Source organism: Sinocyclocheilus anshuiensis, unplaced genomic scaffold (genome assembly GCF_001515605.1).
Source record: "Sinocyclocheilus anshuiensis isolate Anshui unplaced genomic scaffold, SAMN03320099.WGS_v1.1 scaffold914, whole genome shotgun sequence".
Lineage (NCBI taxonomy): Eukaryota > Metazoa > Chordata > Actinopteri > Cypriniformes > Cyprinidae > Sinocyclocheilus > Sinocyclocheilus anshuiensis.
In genome coordinates this window covers 3,217,112-3,237,884 of record NW_015539870.1, presented here as the reverse complement: position 1 = coordinate 3,237,884, position 20,773 = coordinate 3,217,112, and the positions used below count along the sequence as shown (strand labels likewise).

At 37.4% G+C, this 20,773-nt stretch overlaps 1 protein-coding gene across 1 annotated transcript in view; it reads left to right on the top strand.

Annotated features, from left to right (window-relative positions):
• Nucleotides 1-14,281, top strand: part of LOC107685165 (rab GTPase-activating protein 1-like) — a 125,322-nt gene extending 111,041 nt beyond the window's left edge. The window contains exons 21-27 of the mRNA XM_016481681.1: nt 2,601-2,693; nt 5,176-5,286; nt 5,394-5,498; nt 6,576-6,659; nt 9,452-9,523; nt 11,438-11,635; nt 13,269-14,281. Coding sequence (XP_016337167.1) covers nt 2,601-2,693; nt 5,176-5,286; nt 5,394-5,498; nt 6,576-6,659; nt 9,452-9,523; nt 11,438-11,635; nt 13,269-13,391 — 786 coding nt within the window. The 3' untranslated portion in view covers nt 13,392-14,281. The remainder of the gene's footprint in view (nt 1-2,600; nt 2,694-5,175; nt 5,287-5,393; nt 5,499-6,575; nt 6,660-9,451; nt 9,524-11,437; nt 11,636-13,268) is intronic.
• Nucleotides 14,282-20,773: the final 6,492 nt, after the last annotated feature.

Sequence of the window (20,773 nt, the reverse complement as noted above, 5' to 3'; positions counted from 1 at the left end):
AAAAATTACGTTTTAATATATTTACAGTAGGAAATTTACAAAATATCTTCATGGAACATGATCTTTACTTAATATCCAAATGATTTTTGGCATAAAAGAAAAATCAATAATTTTGACCTAAACAATGTATTTTTGGCTATTGCTACAAATATACCTCAGCGACTTAAGACTGGTTTTGTGCTCCAGGGTCACATATGGACTGAGACTTGAACACCACTGTATCTGTCTGTCTGCCTGTAGACTTTGTTTGATTGATGTATCAGTTCCTCATCGCCGTCAAAACATGACGGATTGAGTTTCCTGTAGCTCTCAATCCCTTTCCTCCAAATACAAACTAACCTTTTTTTCTCATCTCCTCATTCAAGCCATCCCATCACAACACTGAAAGCTCACTTTCACCACTGAGTTTGGTTGTGTTTCTGTGTTATTTCAATATGAGGGGCCCAGTTGTCCTCAGTTTAACTGACACCACACACCAGTCACGATCAAAAGAGCTTTTACACACTACGACACACACACACACACACACACACACTTCATTTCATTTCACTGCACCCAGGCCTAATTGTTCCCTGTGGTGTCACTGAAAACATGCTGACTGATGAACTACTCTTGACATTGACTCTCATTTCATCTGTGGGAGCATTACTGATTATATATGGAACAGAGTCGGTTCTGTGTCCTAGAGCTAGTCAGATATGACGCAGTCAGTGCTAAATAGAGCTCATTTACAAACACGCACGTACCTGCCGCTCTCGTGTTGCTCGCACAGTGTTCTGGTGAGAAATGACTGGTGCTGTACACACAAAACACACTCAGTCACAGGAATTGGGTCATTCGATGAAAATGGGGTAGTATTATGCTGCAGGTGGATAAATGTGGCACAGCTTGTGTGTTTGTGTCCAGAGTGAACAGAAATCCTGTTAAATGAATTAGCGGTTAGTCTTGTTGCATTTGGATAGGTGAACTTGTATCTGAATCACAGCTTTATTTGTGTAGATGGCAAGTCAGGCCCTTTCACAGTTTTGAAGTCATAAAACCTTGAGTAATTCTTGCTAGCTGTGTAGAGCTTGATTCTTGAGTATCGACATCAAGTCTGGTCCACTTCAGAGCAGATTCTGACCAAGAACTGATAGGACGGTGCCAAAAGTCTGGCTGACTTGTGAAGTAACTAACACCTGCATGGCACCTTCCAAACAGACTGAAATTGAGCAGAAGTCAGCCAATGAGATTGGATCTTGCAATTTTGTTAAGCTCTTTGCATACATGGCATTGCAGTGCTGCGTCATCACATAAACCTTGCTAGTTTAAACATTGATTTAAAAGTGATTTTAAATGCAAAAAGCTGTGAAGGAGAACTCAATTCCGTTCTCGCATGCTGTTCTGGCACACACCTGACACGCATGTGCAAAAGGCTGCCTGTCTGAACAGCACAAGTACCAAAATGCATTCTTTTTCAAAGCTTATTGACCTTCAATGGTCAAATACAAATATAACATTAGGTCAAAATGCCAACTTTGCAACTATTCACATAAACACAGGCATTTATGTCTTAAATAAACGTAAACAGTTTGTGAAGAAATTAGATGTGTAAATATAGTGAATATGTACATTAGGTCATAAATCAGCAGCCTCATATACCTGCTGCTGTCTATTAATAAAAAATAACTTGACTCTTGACTGAATTATTTTTGTTGCTTTAATAAGAATAATTCTAAATTGAATTCAGTATTTCTTAATAATGTTAGACTTAAAAGCAGTATATTTCATTTGTATCTTTGTTCTTTAGTATTTATTTGTCCTATTACTTTTAATTACTTTCTTTATTCTTATTTAATTGCTGACTGTTTACTGTCTTCACTAAGTTTGAAAACTTTTTATTTATATTAATTGGACTAGTAATTTTTGCTTTAGTTTCAAAATTGGTATTGAGAATTGTGAAATTTCAATGTCATCTAAAATGCTTGCATCCTAAAAAAAAAAAACTTATTTCCAGCAAAAAGAACTATATTGTGATTAATATTGTTATTGTAAAATAAAATGACTTAAATTGTGATATTAGATTTTCATCACTCACTTCTAGTTCTTGACTATATTTGACTTTGCTGTTGGAAGCTCAGACTAGCTTTAGGCAGATAAGCACTAATATTTTTAGCTTTAAGCCTTGCTAAACATTGCTATAGCCTTGCCAAATACTGTCCTGTGTCCCTGCATACCTGCAAACTCATCACCTTTCAACAAAATTCACTGTTAAGGTTATATATATCTGAAGGGATCTGGCTGTCTACAGAAAAGTTTTGATGCCATTTTCTTTTCTTATTGCTTCTGTATGATGCCTACTAAAGTAAAGTTTAAAAGCACTGCTTTGTGTACAGTGATAACAACAGTAACTGCTGTATTTCTGCATTTCCATGAGCGTCACCTACTGTCAAAGTGTGGAATTGCATTTTCATTCAGCCCATCTGTCATTTTTGCTCAGAGCAATTATATATAACATGCATAATCATTCACTAGGCTGAGATTTACCTTTTTTCTTGGTTGTACTTTGTCCACATCTATGTCAATACCCTCTTCTGTGTGTTTGTTTTTGTATGTCCCAGATCAGTCAAAAGAAGCTGAAGAAGTACGAGAAGGAATATCACACCATTCGAGAGCAGCAGGAACAGCAGGAGGCGCCCATCGAGAGATATGAGGTAGATTCATCCTGCATCTGTTTGTGTGTGTGTCTCTGCCGGGATTTACACATCTGCATTCATGACTATGTGCATATGAATATTTACATGATGCATTAGGGCACACGTGCGTTTGCCCATATGTGTTTAATCTTGGCTAAGATTTCGTTCTCCTCCTCAATCAGAGCTAGTTTTCTCCTCTGCGCTGAGCTCAAACTCATTTTCTTCCATGCCTATACCATATCTCGTGCTATTAGCATATGTGCTTTGTGCTTATAATGAGCAGTGATGTGAGAAGAGGTCACCGCTGGGCTCAGAGATGATGAAAATCTGGCCAGATGGATTCCTGATAAGAGCAGCCTGCCAGTCAACTCTTAGCCTGAGCCCAGCTCATGAGGATTTACCTTGATCATTTAGGATCTGTCAGTCATGGTTGAACATCTACACACACACTGATATTCCTGTCATTATGGGGACATTCCATAGGCGTAATGGTTTTTCTACTGTACAGACTGTATTTTCTATCCCCTTACCTAAACCTACCCCTCACAGGAAACTTTATGCATTTTTACATTTTCAAAACACACATTCTGTATGATTCATAAGCTTGTTTCCTCATGGGTACCTAAAACATTTCCCCACAAGGTCAAAATTTACTAGTGTTGCTATTTGTGGGGACATTTGGTCCTCATAGCGTAGTGATACCAGTACACACACACACACTTCACACATCTGTAGGGTTCTATAGTTCACATAAGTAAAAATGCTGCTATAAGAAAACATTTGGTCCTCAGTAATATTCAAGATCACAATTACAGTGTCATAAATCAAAGTACAATTAAAATAGTTTGCTAGAGTTGGCCAGATCTTGCTAATATTGACCACAATCAATTCAGTTTGTGATGGCTTTTTAGCTTCTTTTGGGGGGGGGTTTGACAAAAAATAAAACCACTAGACTCATTAGCCATTCACAATGATGATGTTTTCTAATTTAGTTTTTAAATGCCTGTTCTCAAAACATTTGGGCCAAAAGTTTTGTACATATTTATGTATTTGAATTGCATATAAAATTTCCATCCATTTATATTACAAAGTCTTTAACTAATAAACAAACTAATAAACTCATGTGATACATATTTGTCAGGCATAAATGAAATCAGTAAGAAACAGATACAATTTCTACGGAAGCCCATTAATGCAACAGAATAAAAATAAATAAATTATATATATATATATATATATCACAGCTCTGTGTTCATGTGTCACAATTCAGATTTTCTCCAAAATAAATGAATAAAAAGAGATTGAAAAGTCACAATTAGATTTTGTTTTTTTTATTCCGTGGTGAACTTCCATAGATTTCTGTTATAGTACTAATAAACCAAATGTGTTTTAAATACACAATAACCAGGTTTATATGTTTATCATCAATGAATCCAGTTTGCTTTGATCTCATACATTTTAACTAAATTAATATTGCTTGTTTCACAGCTAGACATATTTTAACCATGTTCATACTTTTTGAATGAATGCATGTAATTGTTTTCACAATAAACAGATTCTAAAGAATTTGTTCAAATGCATTTTGAAAATATGATTATTTAATAAAACAGATGCAAAAACGTAATAATAAACTATGCCATGCTTTTTTGAGTGCAGAAATCTTACCCGTTTCTTTCTGGTTTCATTAATGAGTGAGTGACAAATATACATCACATTAAAGGGATAGTTCACCCAAAAATGAAAATTGCCATAATTTGCTCACCCTCAAGTTGCTCCAAACCTGTATGAGTTTCTTTCGTCTGTTAAACACAAAAGAAGGTATTTTGAAGAATGTTGATAACCAAACCGTACTATTGAAGTCAATGGCTACCAGCAAAATATCTCCAAAATATCTTCCTTTGTGCTCAACAGAAGAAAGAAACCCAACTATCCCTTTAAGCCTAATAGTTTGTTCATGTTAAAAGTGTGTAATTCAAATGGATGGGAATTTTATATATTCAGATGCATAAATCTTAAATTTAGAGTGAATGTTTTATATCCCACAGCTTTGGCAAAATGGGCTGCCGCTGTTTAGCTCTGTAATGTTAATAATTGTATTATTAATAATATCATTACGTCAACTAATTTACATTTGAATTCAGTCCTGCTCTGTAAATGTACATTTGCTTTACTGACATGCACACTTTATATGTTGCATTACCTAAACTCAGCCATTTGTGTCACTTAAATACAGAAGATCATAAATATTTATGTGTATGTATGGCATTAACACACACACAAAATATAAACACACACTCTCTTTTTAACAGGCAGAGTGTCTTTTAGTACAATAGCCGGAGGACTGAAGGTCCAGTCAGTGTGTTAATTGCTTTTTGACATATTTCCCTCTAACTGGTCAATTTTTAATCAGGTTTCTTCTCCAAGGTTCCTTGTATTCCCAGCACAGTTAACCATTATAGTGACTGTCACGAGACATTCACACGCTGTGTCTGCTCTGTAGAGAGAAAACCGGCGGCTACAGGACGCTAACATGCGTCTGGAGCAAGAAAATGACGATTTGGCTCATGAGCTGGTCAGCAGTAAGATCGCCCTGAGGAAAGACCTGGACAACGTAAGTTTTTCAGGCAGTTTGACGCTATTATAAACATTTATCTACATTCACACATGTCTGTGGCTTCTGGTATGTGTATTAATACACAGTGTGTCCTTTTTCCTTAGGCCGAGGAGAAATCTGACGCACTCAACAAAGAGCTTCTCATCACTAAACAGAAACTGGTGGAATCTGAAGATGAGAAGAGACGACTGGAGGAAGAGTCAGCACAGGTCAGACACCTCCAACAGCAGCCAAAACCTGCTACCAGTCAAAATAGTAAAGAGTGTTTCAGAAATAAAGCTATGACATAACACATGTTGTGTACTGAGCAGCAAATTGTCAACAAATTGAGACTATCTTGTATTTTCCTTCAAGTCTGCCTGGTTTCCAGCTCTGCTCTCTAAACCAACTTCTTGAGGTGCATCCTGGGATGCTCTTTAAACTGTATTCAACTATTCTTTGTTTCTTTTACTTCACTGTCCACTCCAGTTCACCCATTTAAATATATAAATAATATAATAATCAATATAATAAATAATGAAAATATATTATCATTTAAAAAAAAAAAAAAAGCTTTTTTCCACATCACCTGAAAGCAAAATATATGTGAAATATTTTTTTGTAAGGTGTTTAGAATGTCTGTTCAACCATTTTTGGTTTCTTTTTCTTTACTATCCTCTCCCATTTAAATGTTTGAAATCATACATAATAATATAATATAATCATTGAAATAAATATAATTACTAGTATAAAAATAGAATTAAACATAAATTACACATAATCTGAAAAGCAAAATCTATGTAAAATGGTTTATATGGTTTGTGTGGTGCTTTCTGAATTGAAACTACTTTTAAAAAGAGACATAATCCCATATTAATTCAGTTTTATTGGATTTTGTTAAATGCCTATACAGAAAACTAATATTTTTGTTTAACAAAACAGAAAAAAACAGATTGTTTTATGATTGGAAGTGTATGTCCTGGTAACCCTGTAATGAGTTGACATTCATGTGCTGTATTTGTGCCTGTATTCTGGATGGAGTGGTGTCAGGGAATGATCCCGAGGAGGGCAGACTCTCGGCCCGCTGGGTGTGTGTTTGATTTGATTGCTGTGGTTCCTCTGAGACAGCTCTTATATTACTGCAGCAGTACGGCCTGTGGACACAGTTGTCTTTTGATAGACAGGAGAGATGTCTCCCGGGGGGGACATTAGGGTTAAACATAGGATCGTTGTGATATGAGTGATTTCTTTTTAGGAGAAAAAGAAGCAGACTTTTTAACTTGGGTTCTGTATCTGTGCGTTTTCAGCTGAAGGAGATGTGTCGGAGAGAACTGGATAAATCTGAGTCTGAGATCAGGAAGAACGGCTCCATCATTGGAGAATACAAACAGGTGAACACACACACACTGACTCACACGCCTTGAGTCCTCAGTGAAACACAGTCTGCTGTTCCTGTTTGAAATCGCTCTGATTCTAATGGCCTTCAGCTACTATAATGAAGTCCAATATCCATCCATTAGGTCACTATGGCTGCATCAAACCCTAAATCAGTTTAAGTGACTCAGTCTCTGTCACATCTCATCTTAAACATTTAAAAAATGGAGACTCTATGAATGTGCATCAGTTTTACAGTACAATTTTCTCTTGCCCTGCCAAATATTTGCATAATTTACTTTTTACTTACTTTTATGCAAACGGCAGCTTTTGTATCCAAAGCCTTACAGTGCTTTCAATGTACACATTTGATCAGTTCATGCATTCCCTGGGACTCAAACGCCAAATAATTCATTCCATTTTTCTTTTCTTTTTACTTTTTACTCTTTTCTTCACAAGGTTTGATCTTTTTTGTGTATGTCAACAAATCCTTTTTATTTTGTTGATCAGTAATCTGTTTAACTCAGATGTGTGTCACTATATGGAAGAAAAGATCTGTCGCTAATCACGTTATATCGTGACTTCAATCTACTATGTTTTCAATGGCCATACAGCTTTTTGCCATTTTGAGCTAATTCACAATCACATTTTTTTTGGATACTCCAACAATGTTTGCTAAATCTTTACCAAAACTTGCTCGGGCCAGATTTTTGTTAAACATAAAATCCTTAATATTAAGTTACTAGCAAAGACAGCAAACAGGAGGCATTATTTCAGCAACTCTGATGCATATTGACGTAAAACATTGTATGTTTTTATTGTCACATTGACATGAGGATACGATGTAACAATGGCTGAAATGGACAAAAGTTATGAAGCTGTAAATAATGGTTAACAAAATCTACTCATCCTTACAATGTCCCTTTTTGTATGTACAAATGTACAATTTTATTTTTACCACATTTATTGGTACACATTCTACTCACCTGTAGAAATGGGACAGGAAATAAAGAGAATAGGGCAGAACAGGAAATTTCGAAATTTCCAATTCAAACATAAGCTTAATGTGTTGATGCATGTGTGCTAACCACTAAGCCATGGCTCCAATCATTTGTCCTTTTTTTTGTCTTACATAGGTTTTTTTTTTTTTTTAAAGCAAAAACCCAAATAACTGTTAATGGAGTACAGTAAATAGACCAAAAGGCTCCTGTAAACATGCCTGTCCAGACTGGAGCGGTTTAACATGCTCATGTATGGATAAGGGCTGATCTGATGTCTGATTGTAGAGGAGAGGCTGGCCTGAAAGTGGCACCTTCAGTGCAGTATGAGAGCTTCTCTGTAAAAATAGTTGAGCTGCTGTCCCTGCAGAGCTCATTTTAATGGGGCCGCTGACAGCATGATTCATGGAGGAGCATGATAATGGTGTCCTCTGAGCTGAACCAGCTCTCTCTCGCACACACACTCGCGCTCTTATTGCTTGCATGAGCCAGACAACACACAATGAGCGTCAAAGGCCTGCAGGTATCATGCTGGACCGCTTCCCGGTGTGAAATGAACACACGCTCACTCATTAGTGTGAGGAGGATGTCTGACGACTAGGTTGAGAAAACACAAAGCTGGAACGTAAAAAGGGATAAAAGAGTATTTCTATAAAATGTTCTCAAGCGGAGTTCGTTTCAAAAGTCTTTTCAGTCACTGCACTGCACGAATAAATGCATTATTCACATCTGGCATTGCTGTACAGCGCAAAATGTGTCTTGTCTTCAAGTAAAAGTCTCTGTTTAATGAAAATACGTCCCATTCATTTATATTCGTGAGTAGCTCAGACATTCTCAATGTAGATACATTCTTTCTGTTAATGCTTGTCAACCAGCAAGAATAAAAATATTGGTCTCATTTGTCTTTCAGACATGAATGGCGTCTCAAATCATGATTTCTTAAGGAGACATACAGTATGCTACTATTCAAAGCAATCCGAATTACAGTTTTTGTTTGATGGACGATAAAACGGGTGGAAAATCAAATATAACTCCAATAGTGTGTGTGACCCGTAGAAGATTTGTACATCATGTCATGACCTCAAGAACGCAAACTTTAAATCTGCTGCATTGCAGTAAAATGACGTCACCCAGTAATTGAGAAGTGTTAATGCCGAGGCCCCGTGTGAATGCAAGTATACGACGACGTTTGAGTACGAAGACATTTTTATTGATCATAACTTTTGGAGAAACACTATAAAAGAATGAATCTTTCTGGCGTGTATGTGTCAAGTGCCTGAGGCTATGGATTCAGCTGTATGTGTGCGTCAAAACTGAATTGTACTTTGGGCTTTAACCAGTGTGTCATGGCTCAGAACTGAATTTTTCATCAGGAATATTCTAGGGCTGCATCATCCCTTCTCATTCGTTAATTTGAGGCTACATCAGCTGCTGATCAGTGCATGTTTAAGGAGGGTGTTCGTCAAATTAAGATATGCAGGCTGCATAGATCTAACAACGACCTCCAAAGGATTGATGTCAGGTTGAGAAAGAATGTATGAACCCCATCGATCAAGAGTGAAAAGTCAGCTCTCAGATCTCCTACTGACCTGAGCTGTGCGGTGATGTTAGTGCACTTACAGTAAGAGGATGCTGGGGGGGGGGGATGTGATATCCTGTGACAGGAGAGATTGATTGAAAGATTGTATTTTCAGCTTATGATGGTCGAGCTTTTACCGTAAGCCTCATTCTTCCTCCTCTTGTGGAACAGTATTTTCTTGGTGTGAGCCAGAGCACTACTGACCCTTGACCTCTGTGTGTTTGTGTCTCAGATCTGCTCTCAGCTCAGCGAGCGGCTGGAGAAACAGCAGACGGCCAACAGAGGAGAGCTGGAGAAGATCCGGGTGGGTGATGACTCAAACACACACACACACACACACACACACACACACAGCAGATTGTGGCCTGATGTAGAAATGTATTCTTTAAAAAAATATTTTATTTATTTTTTTGCAGATGCTATCATAAATATATACAGCATTCACGGAAAAGATTTAATCTAGAATTTAGCATTTTATTCAAATCTGGCATCAAAACTTCATAATGTAGTTCAAAAAATAAAAAAATAAACCTGACAGAAAACATAACAAAGACAGTAAGTGAAAGCATTGCTTTTTTTATGCACTGGTCAATTTTGAGATTTTAAGGCAATTTGGCTTTTTATAACAATGTTTTAGACTAGTGGAATGAAAAAATCCAAAATACACTTTTAAGTGTTCATTTTATTGAAGTCTCTGCCTCAGAAATCTTCACTTCAGTAGCACTTACATACACCACACGGTTTTATTCTATATCCATATTCTGAAGGTTTTTAAAGAGGGTTTTGCTGATTTTATACCTCATTATAAAACGGAGAGTTCCGGTCCTTGATTCTGATTGGTTGAGCCGCGTTCGAAGCTGTTGTAAATTACACTACAAACATACACCTTTGTTTACTTCTGTGTGTTGCTCAGCAACCACTTTGTTGGAACCACAACAGTTTCTGAGGAACTACATTGTTTGGTGGAAGAACACTGTTTTTATTAATATCATTACACTTTATTTGCTCTGTTTTATTCTGCGAAACCTTACTACATATATGGAATAACCGTTTTATAAAAGCAATAAGCCCCGTGAAGCTGTGGTTTACAGTGAATTTATAACAGCTAAGGGGTGTTGTTAGGTACGACGCGAAGCTTTATTTTATTCCAAAGATTTGATGCTTAGCTGTTATAAATTCACTGTAAACCACGGCTTCTTGGGGCTTATGGCTTTATTTTATTCCAAAGATGGTTTTTTTTTTTCTTTTCTTTCCTGGCTGTTTATGATTCTGATTAAAAAAAAAAAAAAGTAGTATCCAAAATCCCCTCTGTAAAAACCTTTTATTCTATTGTCAACGAAGTGAAACAAGAATTTTGAACCTGGGTTCTATCCATTATTCAGATTTATGTTCTGGAAATGTATGCAAATTAGTGCACATTAGATGCAGATGTTTAATGTAATTATCGTAATCAACTGGGAAAGTATGCTGATGTCAGCTCATTTTTACACTATTCAGCTGGATTTTCTTGCCTTAAAAATGACAATGTTTCACAGCTATAATTTAACGATTATTTAGCTATTTATAATCTCATAGAAACTTTCACAGTTGTTGTAAATCATAGTGTTTAGCATCATTATTCAATATTTGACCACAGCATGCTGCGATTGACCAGTCAGAATCAACTTTTCCAGAGCAACGTCTAACAATGTTTGCTTCCAATATCCGCCTAATCAGACTCATACAATTAAAACAAGTGCAATACTGTCACATAATGATGTGGTCACTGATATACTGTAACCTGATTATTCTGACAATGGGTTTGAAATGGACAGAATGAGCCACACAATCCAAATATCCTGTTCAGATCTCTCGGTAGAGAATTTAATCCACACATTTGAAAACAATTTGTGCTCATTCTGATTGGTCAATCGTGTCAATCTGCACTATACTGTTGCTAAATTGAATTGAATTTCTTAAACCGATGTTTTAGTTTCATGTCTCTCATTTCAGTACTTTTTTTTATTTGGTAGATAGCCATGTAATAAGCAAGATAATGCACAACCAGCTGCTCATTATCACTAATGCTTTGCTGATGGTCCTGATCACCCTGCTGGGATTTATTTAGTGTTAATAACCAGCTGATATTGAGAGCAGAGTTATGCCTGTTATCAGCTTAACATGGTGATCTTCAGGCTTGCGGTGAAGGGTTACGAGGTCACTGTGTGTGTTTGTACAGATGAAGGTGGAGGGCTGTGAGAAGTGCAGCATTCTCTTCAGTAAGGAGGGCCGTCTGAAGGTGATCAGCACTCGTAAAGAGGGCAGTGAGGAGGACACAGACGAGGAGAAGGAGGCGCTGAAGAACCAGCTGAGAGAGATGGAGCTGGAGCTGGCGCAGACCAAACTACAGCTGGTGGAGGCCGAGTGCAAGATCCAGGTACCACAAAGACACAACACCTACCTGATCCCAGACGTCACCACACATTACATGAAAATGTCTTCCATCTCCTCATAGCTCTTTCACAGACAAAACAATTTTCAGTGTGTTTATTGACGTTATTTGGACTTTCATCACTGATGGGTGATTTAACCAGTATAAGTCCTTCAAATGGGCAAAAGAGAGTTCAGAGTCTTCAGTCAATGTTTATGATTAAAAGACAAAATAATGTTACAAATGTCCAAATCTGTTTAATTAGTTACTTCAGTATGAAATGTAATAATTTAATATGAAGTGCCTGTTATAAAATTCAGCTTTGCATCACAGGAATAAGTTCCATTTTAAAATATACATACGCCAATAAAAAAAAAGTTATTTTAAAGTGTAATACTATTTCAGAATATGACTTTCAACTGTATATTTAATCAAATAAAAGTAGCCTCAGGGGAGTTTACACAACACAGTTATCAGTTAAAAACAGAAAACTTTCTATGCATTTTGGCTGTTCATTTACATGGTCGTTCATATTTTTCTGGGGGCCTGAAAATGCAAACTTTTGAAAATGGTTTCAAAGTACTAGTTTATTACGTGCATAAGAGACTTCTATCAAATATTACCAAACGTTTGAACAGTATACACACACACACCCCCACCCACCTATAAAAATGGTTAAAGTGGTTGTAAGCAGTGTTGAGGGTAATGCATTACAAGTAACGTGAGTTACGTAATCAGATTACTTTTTTTAAGTAACTAGTAAAGTAACGCATTACTTTTTCATTTAGAAGGAAATAGCTGAGTTACCTTTTCAAATAAGTAACTCCAGTTACTTTGTTTCCATGTATTGACTGACAGCTCTGGTGTTGCCATGTTGAGAGAAATCAGGAGTAAGTGCAGAGCGTTGTGTGTGAACATGATCTTACTGTAGTTCTAGACTAAATATGAACATGTTTACTCATCTCACCTGCACAAAAACAGATTCAGTATTCCTCAAAATGAATAAAAACAGTCAAATGCAAACTCAGAATATTATACAAACCTGCAATAATTAAATATGTTAAATAAGACAAATATCATTTATGTATTTAATCCCATTTTATTAACCAATGTCTTTGCTACTGACCTTCGATGATCCAATTTAACCATCCTAATAATCAAAAATGTTATTGCTGAATAGTATTGATCTTTCTTCTCCTGCTTCATATTCTTCATGCGATTTGTTTGCGCTGCGCCCTCTACTGTACAGACGTGAATTTACATTTCCTTCAGCCTGAGGCGTATTCATTTCACTTTTCTTATGAAAGGGCTTTTATGTTTGTAAAATAACTTTTTTATATTAAAAACAAACAAGCAAGCCCTGCCCAGATTTAAACAGTAACTCAAAAGTAACGTACCGCATTACTTTCCATAAAAAGTAACTAAGTAACGTAATTAGTTACTTTTTTTAGGGAGTAACGCAATATTGTAATGCATTACTTTTAAAAGTAACTTTCCCCAACACTGGTTGTAAGTAAGTTTGAAGATTTAGCCTAAATAAATAAGCACCAGTCATTTTTTGAGGCTTGTTTGAGAGAGTTTGCATTTCACCTCAGGTGTCAGATAATGGAGCAGCAAGTAAATGTCTTCCTGTCTTTAGGATCTGGAGCATCATCTGGGTCTGGCTCTGAACGAAGTCCAAGCAGCCAAAAAGACGTGGTTCAACAGGACGTTAAGCTCCATCAAGACGGTCACAGGAGCTCAAGGCAAAGAGAGCGTCTAACAGGACACACCTCCAGAGACAAAACACTCCAGCCCCATCATCTCCCCCCATCCGGCTCTTACCCCACAGCTGGAACCCCTTTTTTTCCCTTTTGTATAAACAAAACTTTCCTTCTAGGGTACCAGCTACCCCATTTGAAACACAAGTACTTACTGAAAGAAAAAGACTCTAACGCTAGTCTTTCTACTACTGATGTTGTTAAACGAAAGACTGGGGCGTATGGGGATATTAACATTTCCATCTGCTGTCCTACTCAAGACTACTTGCACAAACACAGAGTCCGAGTCAACAGATAGTACGAGTGCTGCCGGAAAACTAGCTTACGTTCTATGCGTTACTTTCGTTATTGTAATAAGAGGGCAAATGTGTTGATCCGTGTGCATGTGTATGACTGAGGTCTGCTTTCATTGTACAGTGTATGTGTGTGTTGGCCAACATTGTGGTTCTCAGAGGAAAACTAAAAACAGGAAGTAGGTAGCACACTGTACATGGACTGTACAGTCAACTTTAATTAGATTCCTCCTCAAACCACTAGCTGGCGCCCTTCTGATATTAACAAAACAAGTAAATGGTATATTTGATGGGATACAGGCATTAGGTATGGATGGATCTGTGAAGTCTGCTTGTGTATGTGAAAGGTTTTACAGTAGCTGTTCATCATGACTAACAGGAAGCACTTACGCGGTGAGCATACGCTTTGATCGGCAAGCACATCTGGAGGTAAAGAAACTGCGGCAGTCACTGTGTAACGGACTCTCTGTGGGGAAGGTGTTTGCACCTTATAGACATATTTATATTAATATCAAGCTTGCTAGAGTTATTGTCGTTGTTAAAGAAGACAAATGAGGCCGTTCTAAAAGGCACTGGGTTGTAAATAAAAAAAAAAAGCATGTTTTTTTTGTTTTTATTAATTTTATATTTCAACTTTGGTAACTGTACTAATGTTGCCTAATTGTACTGTGCTACAATTACTCATGTTTTGCTTTTGTCTGAATTACAAACTGCGGTCTCATCATTACATGCCAAATGTACCTTTTACCCAGCATTACATGCGTGTGGACATGGTAATAGTGTAGGATGCATTGTGTAAACTTCCATGAATTTCAGTATAAACCTATGAACACGCGTCTCCGCTGGTCTGGTGTCTGTTCTTTATGAATGAGACTCACCTCCACGAGATCTTCAGAGTTTCCAAATAACAATCATTAAGAATTTAAGTTTCCTGTACTGATTTATGATTTCATAACTGCGCTTACGGTACTTCTGCAAAACATCAACATTAAAAAAAGTCAGTTTATGTCAAGACTTAAGTCACTTCACAAAAGATTTATTGATTTTAACATATATGACAGCAGAGGTACTATCACACAATTGTCATCAATGATTTACAGTGTTTTTATCAACTTAATTGGAAATTACTGTAACATGCATTAATATTTACATGCAGGGGCGGTGCCAGAGAATTTTGAACGCAGGTGCTGAGGGGGTGCTTTTGCTGTGTTATAAGCCGGGCTTCGGATGCTTTCACTTTCGAGTTCACGATCTTGTCATGTTTTGCAATAGACGATAGCTGTCTGTTTTGCTGACATCTATACACCTTTCACTTTTTAAGACTAAAACAAATGATGGATTCATTTTAATAAAAAATAAAGCACACCAACAATAAAACAGATATGACATTTACTTACAAAACGTTTATTAACAAAAACGAATAAGATGAGGCATTGCATACACCACATGCTGCAGGCTATTATATAATGACTAATAAATTACAGAACGTTTAGCAAACACTGAGGAATCAAATAAAAAATAAAAAACGTGCATAGCATAACGTGAGGTAAACGGCAAAGATAAGCTTTTCAAAATGAAAACAAAAAGAAAAGTAAAACTAAACGTTGTTCATGTTTTTTTGTTTTTAAATTTAAGTATGTGTATTTGTACACAAGTATAAAGTCAGCAGATATGTGACTCCAACAATATCATTATCATGACCACATGAGACGCATTTAAAAGGCAAACTAAGCAGATTACAAATTACTTTCATAAACATTGCAACAAAAGTTCAAATTATACAATTCATATATCATTTAAATAACCTTAATAGAATTAAGGTAACGCTTTATAGCAATGTTCTATTTATTAGCATTAGTTAATTTGAATTATCAATAAAAAAATACTTCTAAAGCATTTATTAATGTTAATTTCAAAGTTTCTCATTTTGGATGATTTAATTGACCCTTCACAAAGACCCGCCCCCTTCATTACTGTTGCTTCGTCCGACAAGCCACTGCACTCTCACGCCACACATCATGTTCTCACACTGTGAAAAACAGAGATATACCTTCAATAGTAGTATCATAATTCGAAATATACTTCGTATCTGGAAACAGATAAAAGAACACTTCAAGATAAAGTCCCTTTCATTTCTAACTCCTATTGCTAAGAAGCCATTTACCCCATCAAGATTGGATGGGACCTTTGCAATGGGAAGAAATGGGTGTATGTACTATATGGCAGTGGTTCCCAACCCTGGTCCTGGAGGCATCCCAACACTGCACGGTTTGCATGTCTCCTTAATCAAACACACCTGATTCAGGTCATCAGCTCATTAGTAGAGACTCCAAGACCTGAAACTGGTGTGTCAGAGAAAAGAGACATGCAAACCGTGCAGTGTTGGGATGCCTCCAGGACCAGGGTTGGGAACCACTGCTATAGGGGACCTTTTCATTGATGGGGATCTGACATCCTTTAGTCAGCTGCAACAGAAATTTAAATTCCTTCATTGGATAATACATCACCCATAATTATTCATAAATGTCTTCATCAGTGTAAAGGAAGTAAAAAGGCATTATTGATAATTTATGATCTGCTACGATCCTTTATTTCTCCCTCTACAAATTTTCTTAGGGAAGGAAGAATGGGAGAAAGAACTAGGAGTGGAAATTTCTGAGGAAACATGGCAGACGAGTTTAAAGGATATTAATGAACATTCTGTTAATTCTAGCGACACTGCCTTATTCAATTTAAGATCATTCACAGACTACATTACTCAAAAAAAGAAACTACATAGAATTCTCCTAATGGTCTCACCTCTTTGTGACTAATGTAATTCAGTAGATGCTGATTTGTCCCATAGTTTTATTTTTTGCTCCAAGATACAGTTATTGGAATGGATTTTTTTATGTGCTTTCAGAGATTTTTAGGGTGCAAATACAGCCGGATCCGGCACTTCTTATTCTGGCACTTTCTGAACGTACACACTAAAAAAATGCTGGGTTAAAAAGGCACAAACCCAGCTATTGAGTTGTTTTGAACCCAACCGCTGGGCTTGAGTATTGTACTTAAGTACACTTTTTGAGTATCTGTTCCTTATCACTCTGTATTTACAGGATTTCACTGCACTGTATTCAGTAGGTGTAATGTATTCTAAGTTGCTTCAGAAGTATTGCAAGTACTACTACGTACAACAATAAAACAGTGCATTGACATAAGAAAGGAAATTTACTTTTGGTACTTAAGTACTTTTAAAAGCAAGTACTTCTGTACTTTTACTTTTAATGGAGTTGAGTACTTTGTCCGCCTCTGGGAGCACAACACAAACTACTTGCATACAGTTTAATTACAGCCAAGAAGTTACTACTGTTGAATGCGTTTCCTCCGCGCACATTCTCTGTTCACTTAAAAAGGCAGTCGATCGCGGTGTGAAATTTCATTTAGATTACGATGAGCTGCATTATATGGAGTTTATGCTTGTTACTGTGTACCTTACTTTGAAGCTGAAATTGATGGTAAGGACGATCTCATGTTGTCCTTCATGCCACTCCACAGCTGCAACCAGGCTATAATCCGCGTGTTCAGTCGTGACGTAAGGAATACCATTTCCGGCTCCGGTCTCTACTCGTTTCAGTTAAGAATAATGTTACTCAACTGCTGTTAGGAAAATTAACCATGGTTTTATTACAAACAAACAAATAAATAAATAGATAGTTATTGTAGTTAAACCATGAGAACCACAAACTAACCATGGTTTTGCTACACTAACCATAGTTTAACCATGGTATTTGTAGTAAAACTGTGGTTATACAAATGGTAATCAATTTGCCAAAAACAACATGGTTACTACACTTTTACTATAATAAAACCATGGTTAATTTTTCATAAAGGATGAGCACTTTTTATTCAAATCAAATTTAAGCTAAGCTTTTAAAAAGTCATGGCTTCCCTTGCACCAACATTTTAATAATTCATAAAAGACTAATCTCTTTCTGACCATCTGAGATTGCAGTATGGCGATACAGGTTAGGATCATGGCTTTACTGCAGCACACCATGAGTGTATTAGTTTGGTTTTGGCATCTGATAGTCAGGAAACATTAACATGTCATATCAAGTCAGCTTTCCACAGTCTCCAACATAAAAGCAAAAGACTGGAAATCATTCATGTTCAATGAAGAGTAGTAGGGGAGTTGCGTGAAGTTCCAACCATATGCAAAAGTGACATTTTTTGTATATATTGAAGTATTTGAACTTCTGTGGCTAGACCGGATGTGACCACCTGATTGGATGTGATGTATTCTAATTAAAACTATTAGCGTGTTGTGAGAATTACCAGCATTATTCACTAGAACATTTTTCTTTAAACACTATTTATGTAAAATGTCGGTTATGCAAAAAAATTGAGTAAATTATTATTTACACTGATTATTTGTTTTGTGTGGATATATTCATACATTCATTACATGCATACAAATTATTCAATCAATTATTATATTAATTAAATAACATATAAATGTTACTGTCTTAATTGTTTATATTTTTATAATACATTATCTTCTTGTTGATCCACCTGTTCACTTACAACTCTGCGTGTTTGCTGCGTAAAAATATGGGTCGATTTTCAAATTGGTCTTATTGAAAATGCAAATTCATTCTCTGCCAGCAGGTGGCGCTTAGAAATACAGCGGTTTCCCCGGGAACGGCTGTACACAAAGCAGCGCAGCAGCTGATTTTGACATGTGCAGCGCTCATATTTATTCAATTAAATCATTACCTTTTGAAGTTTAATCATCATATTAAGCCGTATCGCGACTCCCCAAATTTAAGACCTTCTGAAATCATAATTAAGACTTTATTGTACCATTTAAGACTTTTTATGGCCTTAAATTTGATACAACAAAATTTAGGACTTTTTAAGGACCCGTCAACTTTTCTAATTTTTGCGAATGCCATTGTTTTTCACTCATTGAAAGTTTAATTTGTCTGTGCATAGCTCTCTTCACTGCACGCACGACCGCACGTCTGACCGTAGCAACAGTTAACTGTAGTAGCAACGGCTCTACTGAGCTGACCTTGATGTGCTTGATATAAATTAGATTTTGTTAGAAAATAGCGTCTGGCATTTATTATTTCATTATGTCAAAAGGCTTCGAGGTCCAGATTCGGACCAGAGTCTGCCAGTTGGCGACCCCTGTCCTACAGCATGTCTTGTTATATCATTAAGCATGTCATGCTAACTTTTTAAAAAGCATGTGGTCCTGTAAAATGATCACCTTGGTTTTAAGCAGGTTTTGGAATCCTGTTACCGGGAGTTAGCTGGCATCAGTACAATCCCAAACGTCATCGCTGATGAAACCAAACTCCACAGCTCACTTGTCACTCGTTGGTGAATGCATTAGGAGGTAGGGAACGGGGGGGAACGTTGATAGCACTCATACACCCCGAGCCTGAGTCTGACCGCTTTGTGCTTAAGTGCCTCAACCCAACCCCAGTGTGCCTCTAACTCTGCCCAGGTTTCGCTGACACAGGCCTAGTGTTATGCTTGCTCAGTCATCGAAAATAGCTTCCAATGGAGGCGAGGAACAGCTGCAGGAAAAAAAAACAAAAAAACTGCAATGGTTTTCCCAGATCAAAGGTGTCCAATAAACAGCTGGGATCCTTTACATTCTGGCAGCATGTATTATGTCCACTGTCATGCTCAAATACTTGGTCTTACCTCACCATGGCTCAATGCACGTTAACAGTCCAGAGAAGGCCAGTCACATGGGTCTGCTCCTGGTTCTTTTTCAAAGCCACCTCAGACCTGACTTTAGTGTGAAAGAACCTCAGTGTAAGGCAAAACCTTGTCTGTAGGCCACAGAAGAGCCTGATTAATCAGTGAAAGCATATTGAGATGTGGAGCAAGAGGTGTTTTATCCCGCCAGTGACGCCGAAAGTAACCGGACCCCTGTCATTTCATCAGTGCCTGTCATAGAACACCAACATTCCCCGGACAGTTCTTTCCACACTTATCCCATCCAAGCGTAGATTACCAGAGACTAACCAGGGACTAAACCTGTCAAACTAGTCATGAACCCATTTTCACACAGACTTCTTTATTTGATCCTTTTGAGTTGAAAGCACTTAGTCACTCTTGCGGTTCCAAATCAATCAAGTGACTGGGCTACAGTCTGCCATCATCAAACTCCTGAAACATCACTGATGTCATCTAATCTCATGGTATTTAATTCACTTCAGTCAGTGTTTGATTTACGGGACTGTTTGCTCCTTGCTGGAGATGATTTATATGGATTTGCATTCTTCAGATCGCTTATAATTTCATCTTGCTGCAAGATGGAAGCTTGTCGCCCTAGTCATATTTAAAGACCCATCAATGTTACGGGAGCACATTACGCAACTTATCACTGACTAGTTGAGTCAATTGTATGATCATTCTCTTCCTAGACATCTATTATCCCAGAATTACATTCTTACACAAGCTCATGCAACAACATAGAGGAATTGTGGAAATTTTTTGGCATTGATTTGCACAGAAAAAAGAAGGGCCCTGTCCAACTCTCATGGCCTTTCTTCAGAGTCCACAATTTGTGCAGGGATTACTGGGCCCCCTTGATATTACATTGGCTCAGCCCTCCATAAATTGCAATTGCAATCCAGGTGGGGGGTGGTGAGTGGTCCCTCTCATTATAAATATTTTTGGGGGTTGAGCCCCCTCTCTGATTAGGGCCCTTGGAATTGTCCAAGATTTGTGACATAATGCCGCTTTGACTGTAAGGTACAGGTCTGTTGCAAAGCTCACCTCAGTGGCCCTGTCCCAAATGGCACACTTCATGTGCACTTGCGGTCTTGCGGACTTACAATGGCCACCGCTTGCGTGTGTCCTTTAAGTCAACGAGACCGTAGGGTGTCCCATTCGTCATTTTAGCTTTCAGAAGGGTGCTCGCGAATGCCCCCCTTTGTGCCCACTATGGCCCCTCAATGTGCACTTCTGGTGAACTCCGCAGCAGACTTTTGCACTACAAAGCAGCATTACGTCACAAGTTTAGGGTGCGATTTGGGACAGGGCCAGTGTGGGTAGAAGTGCACATTGAGGGTACGTCGAAGCCA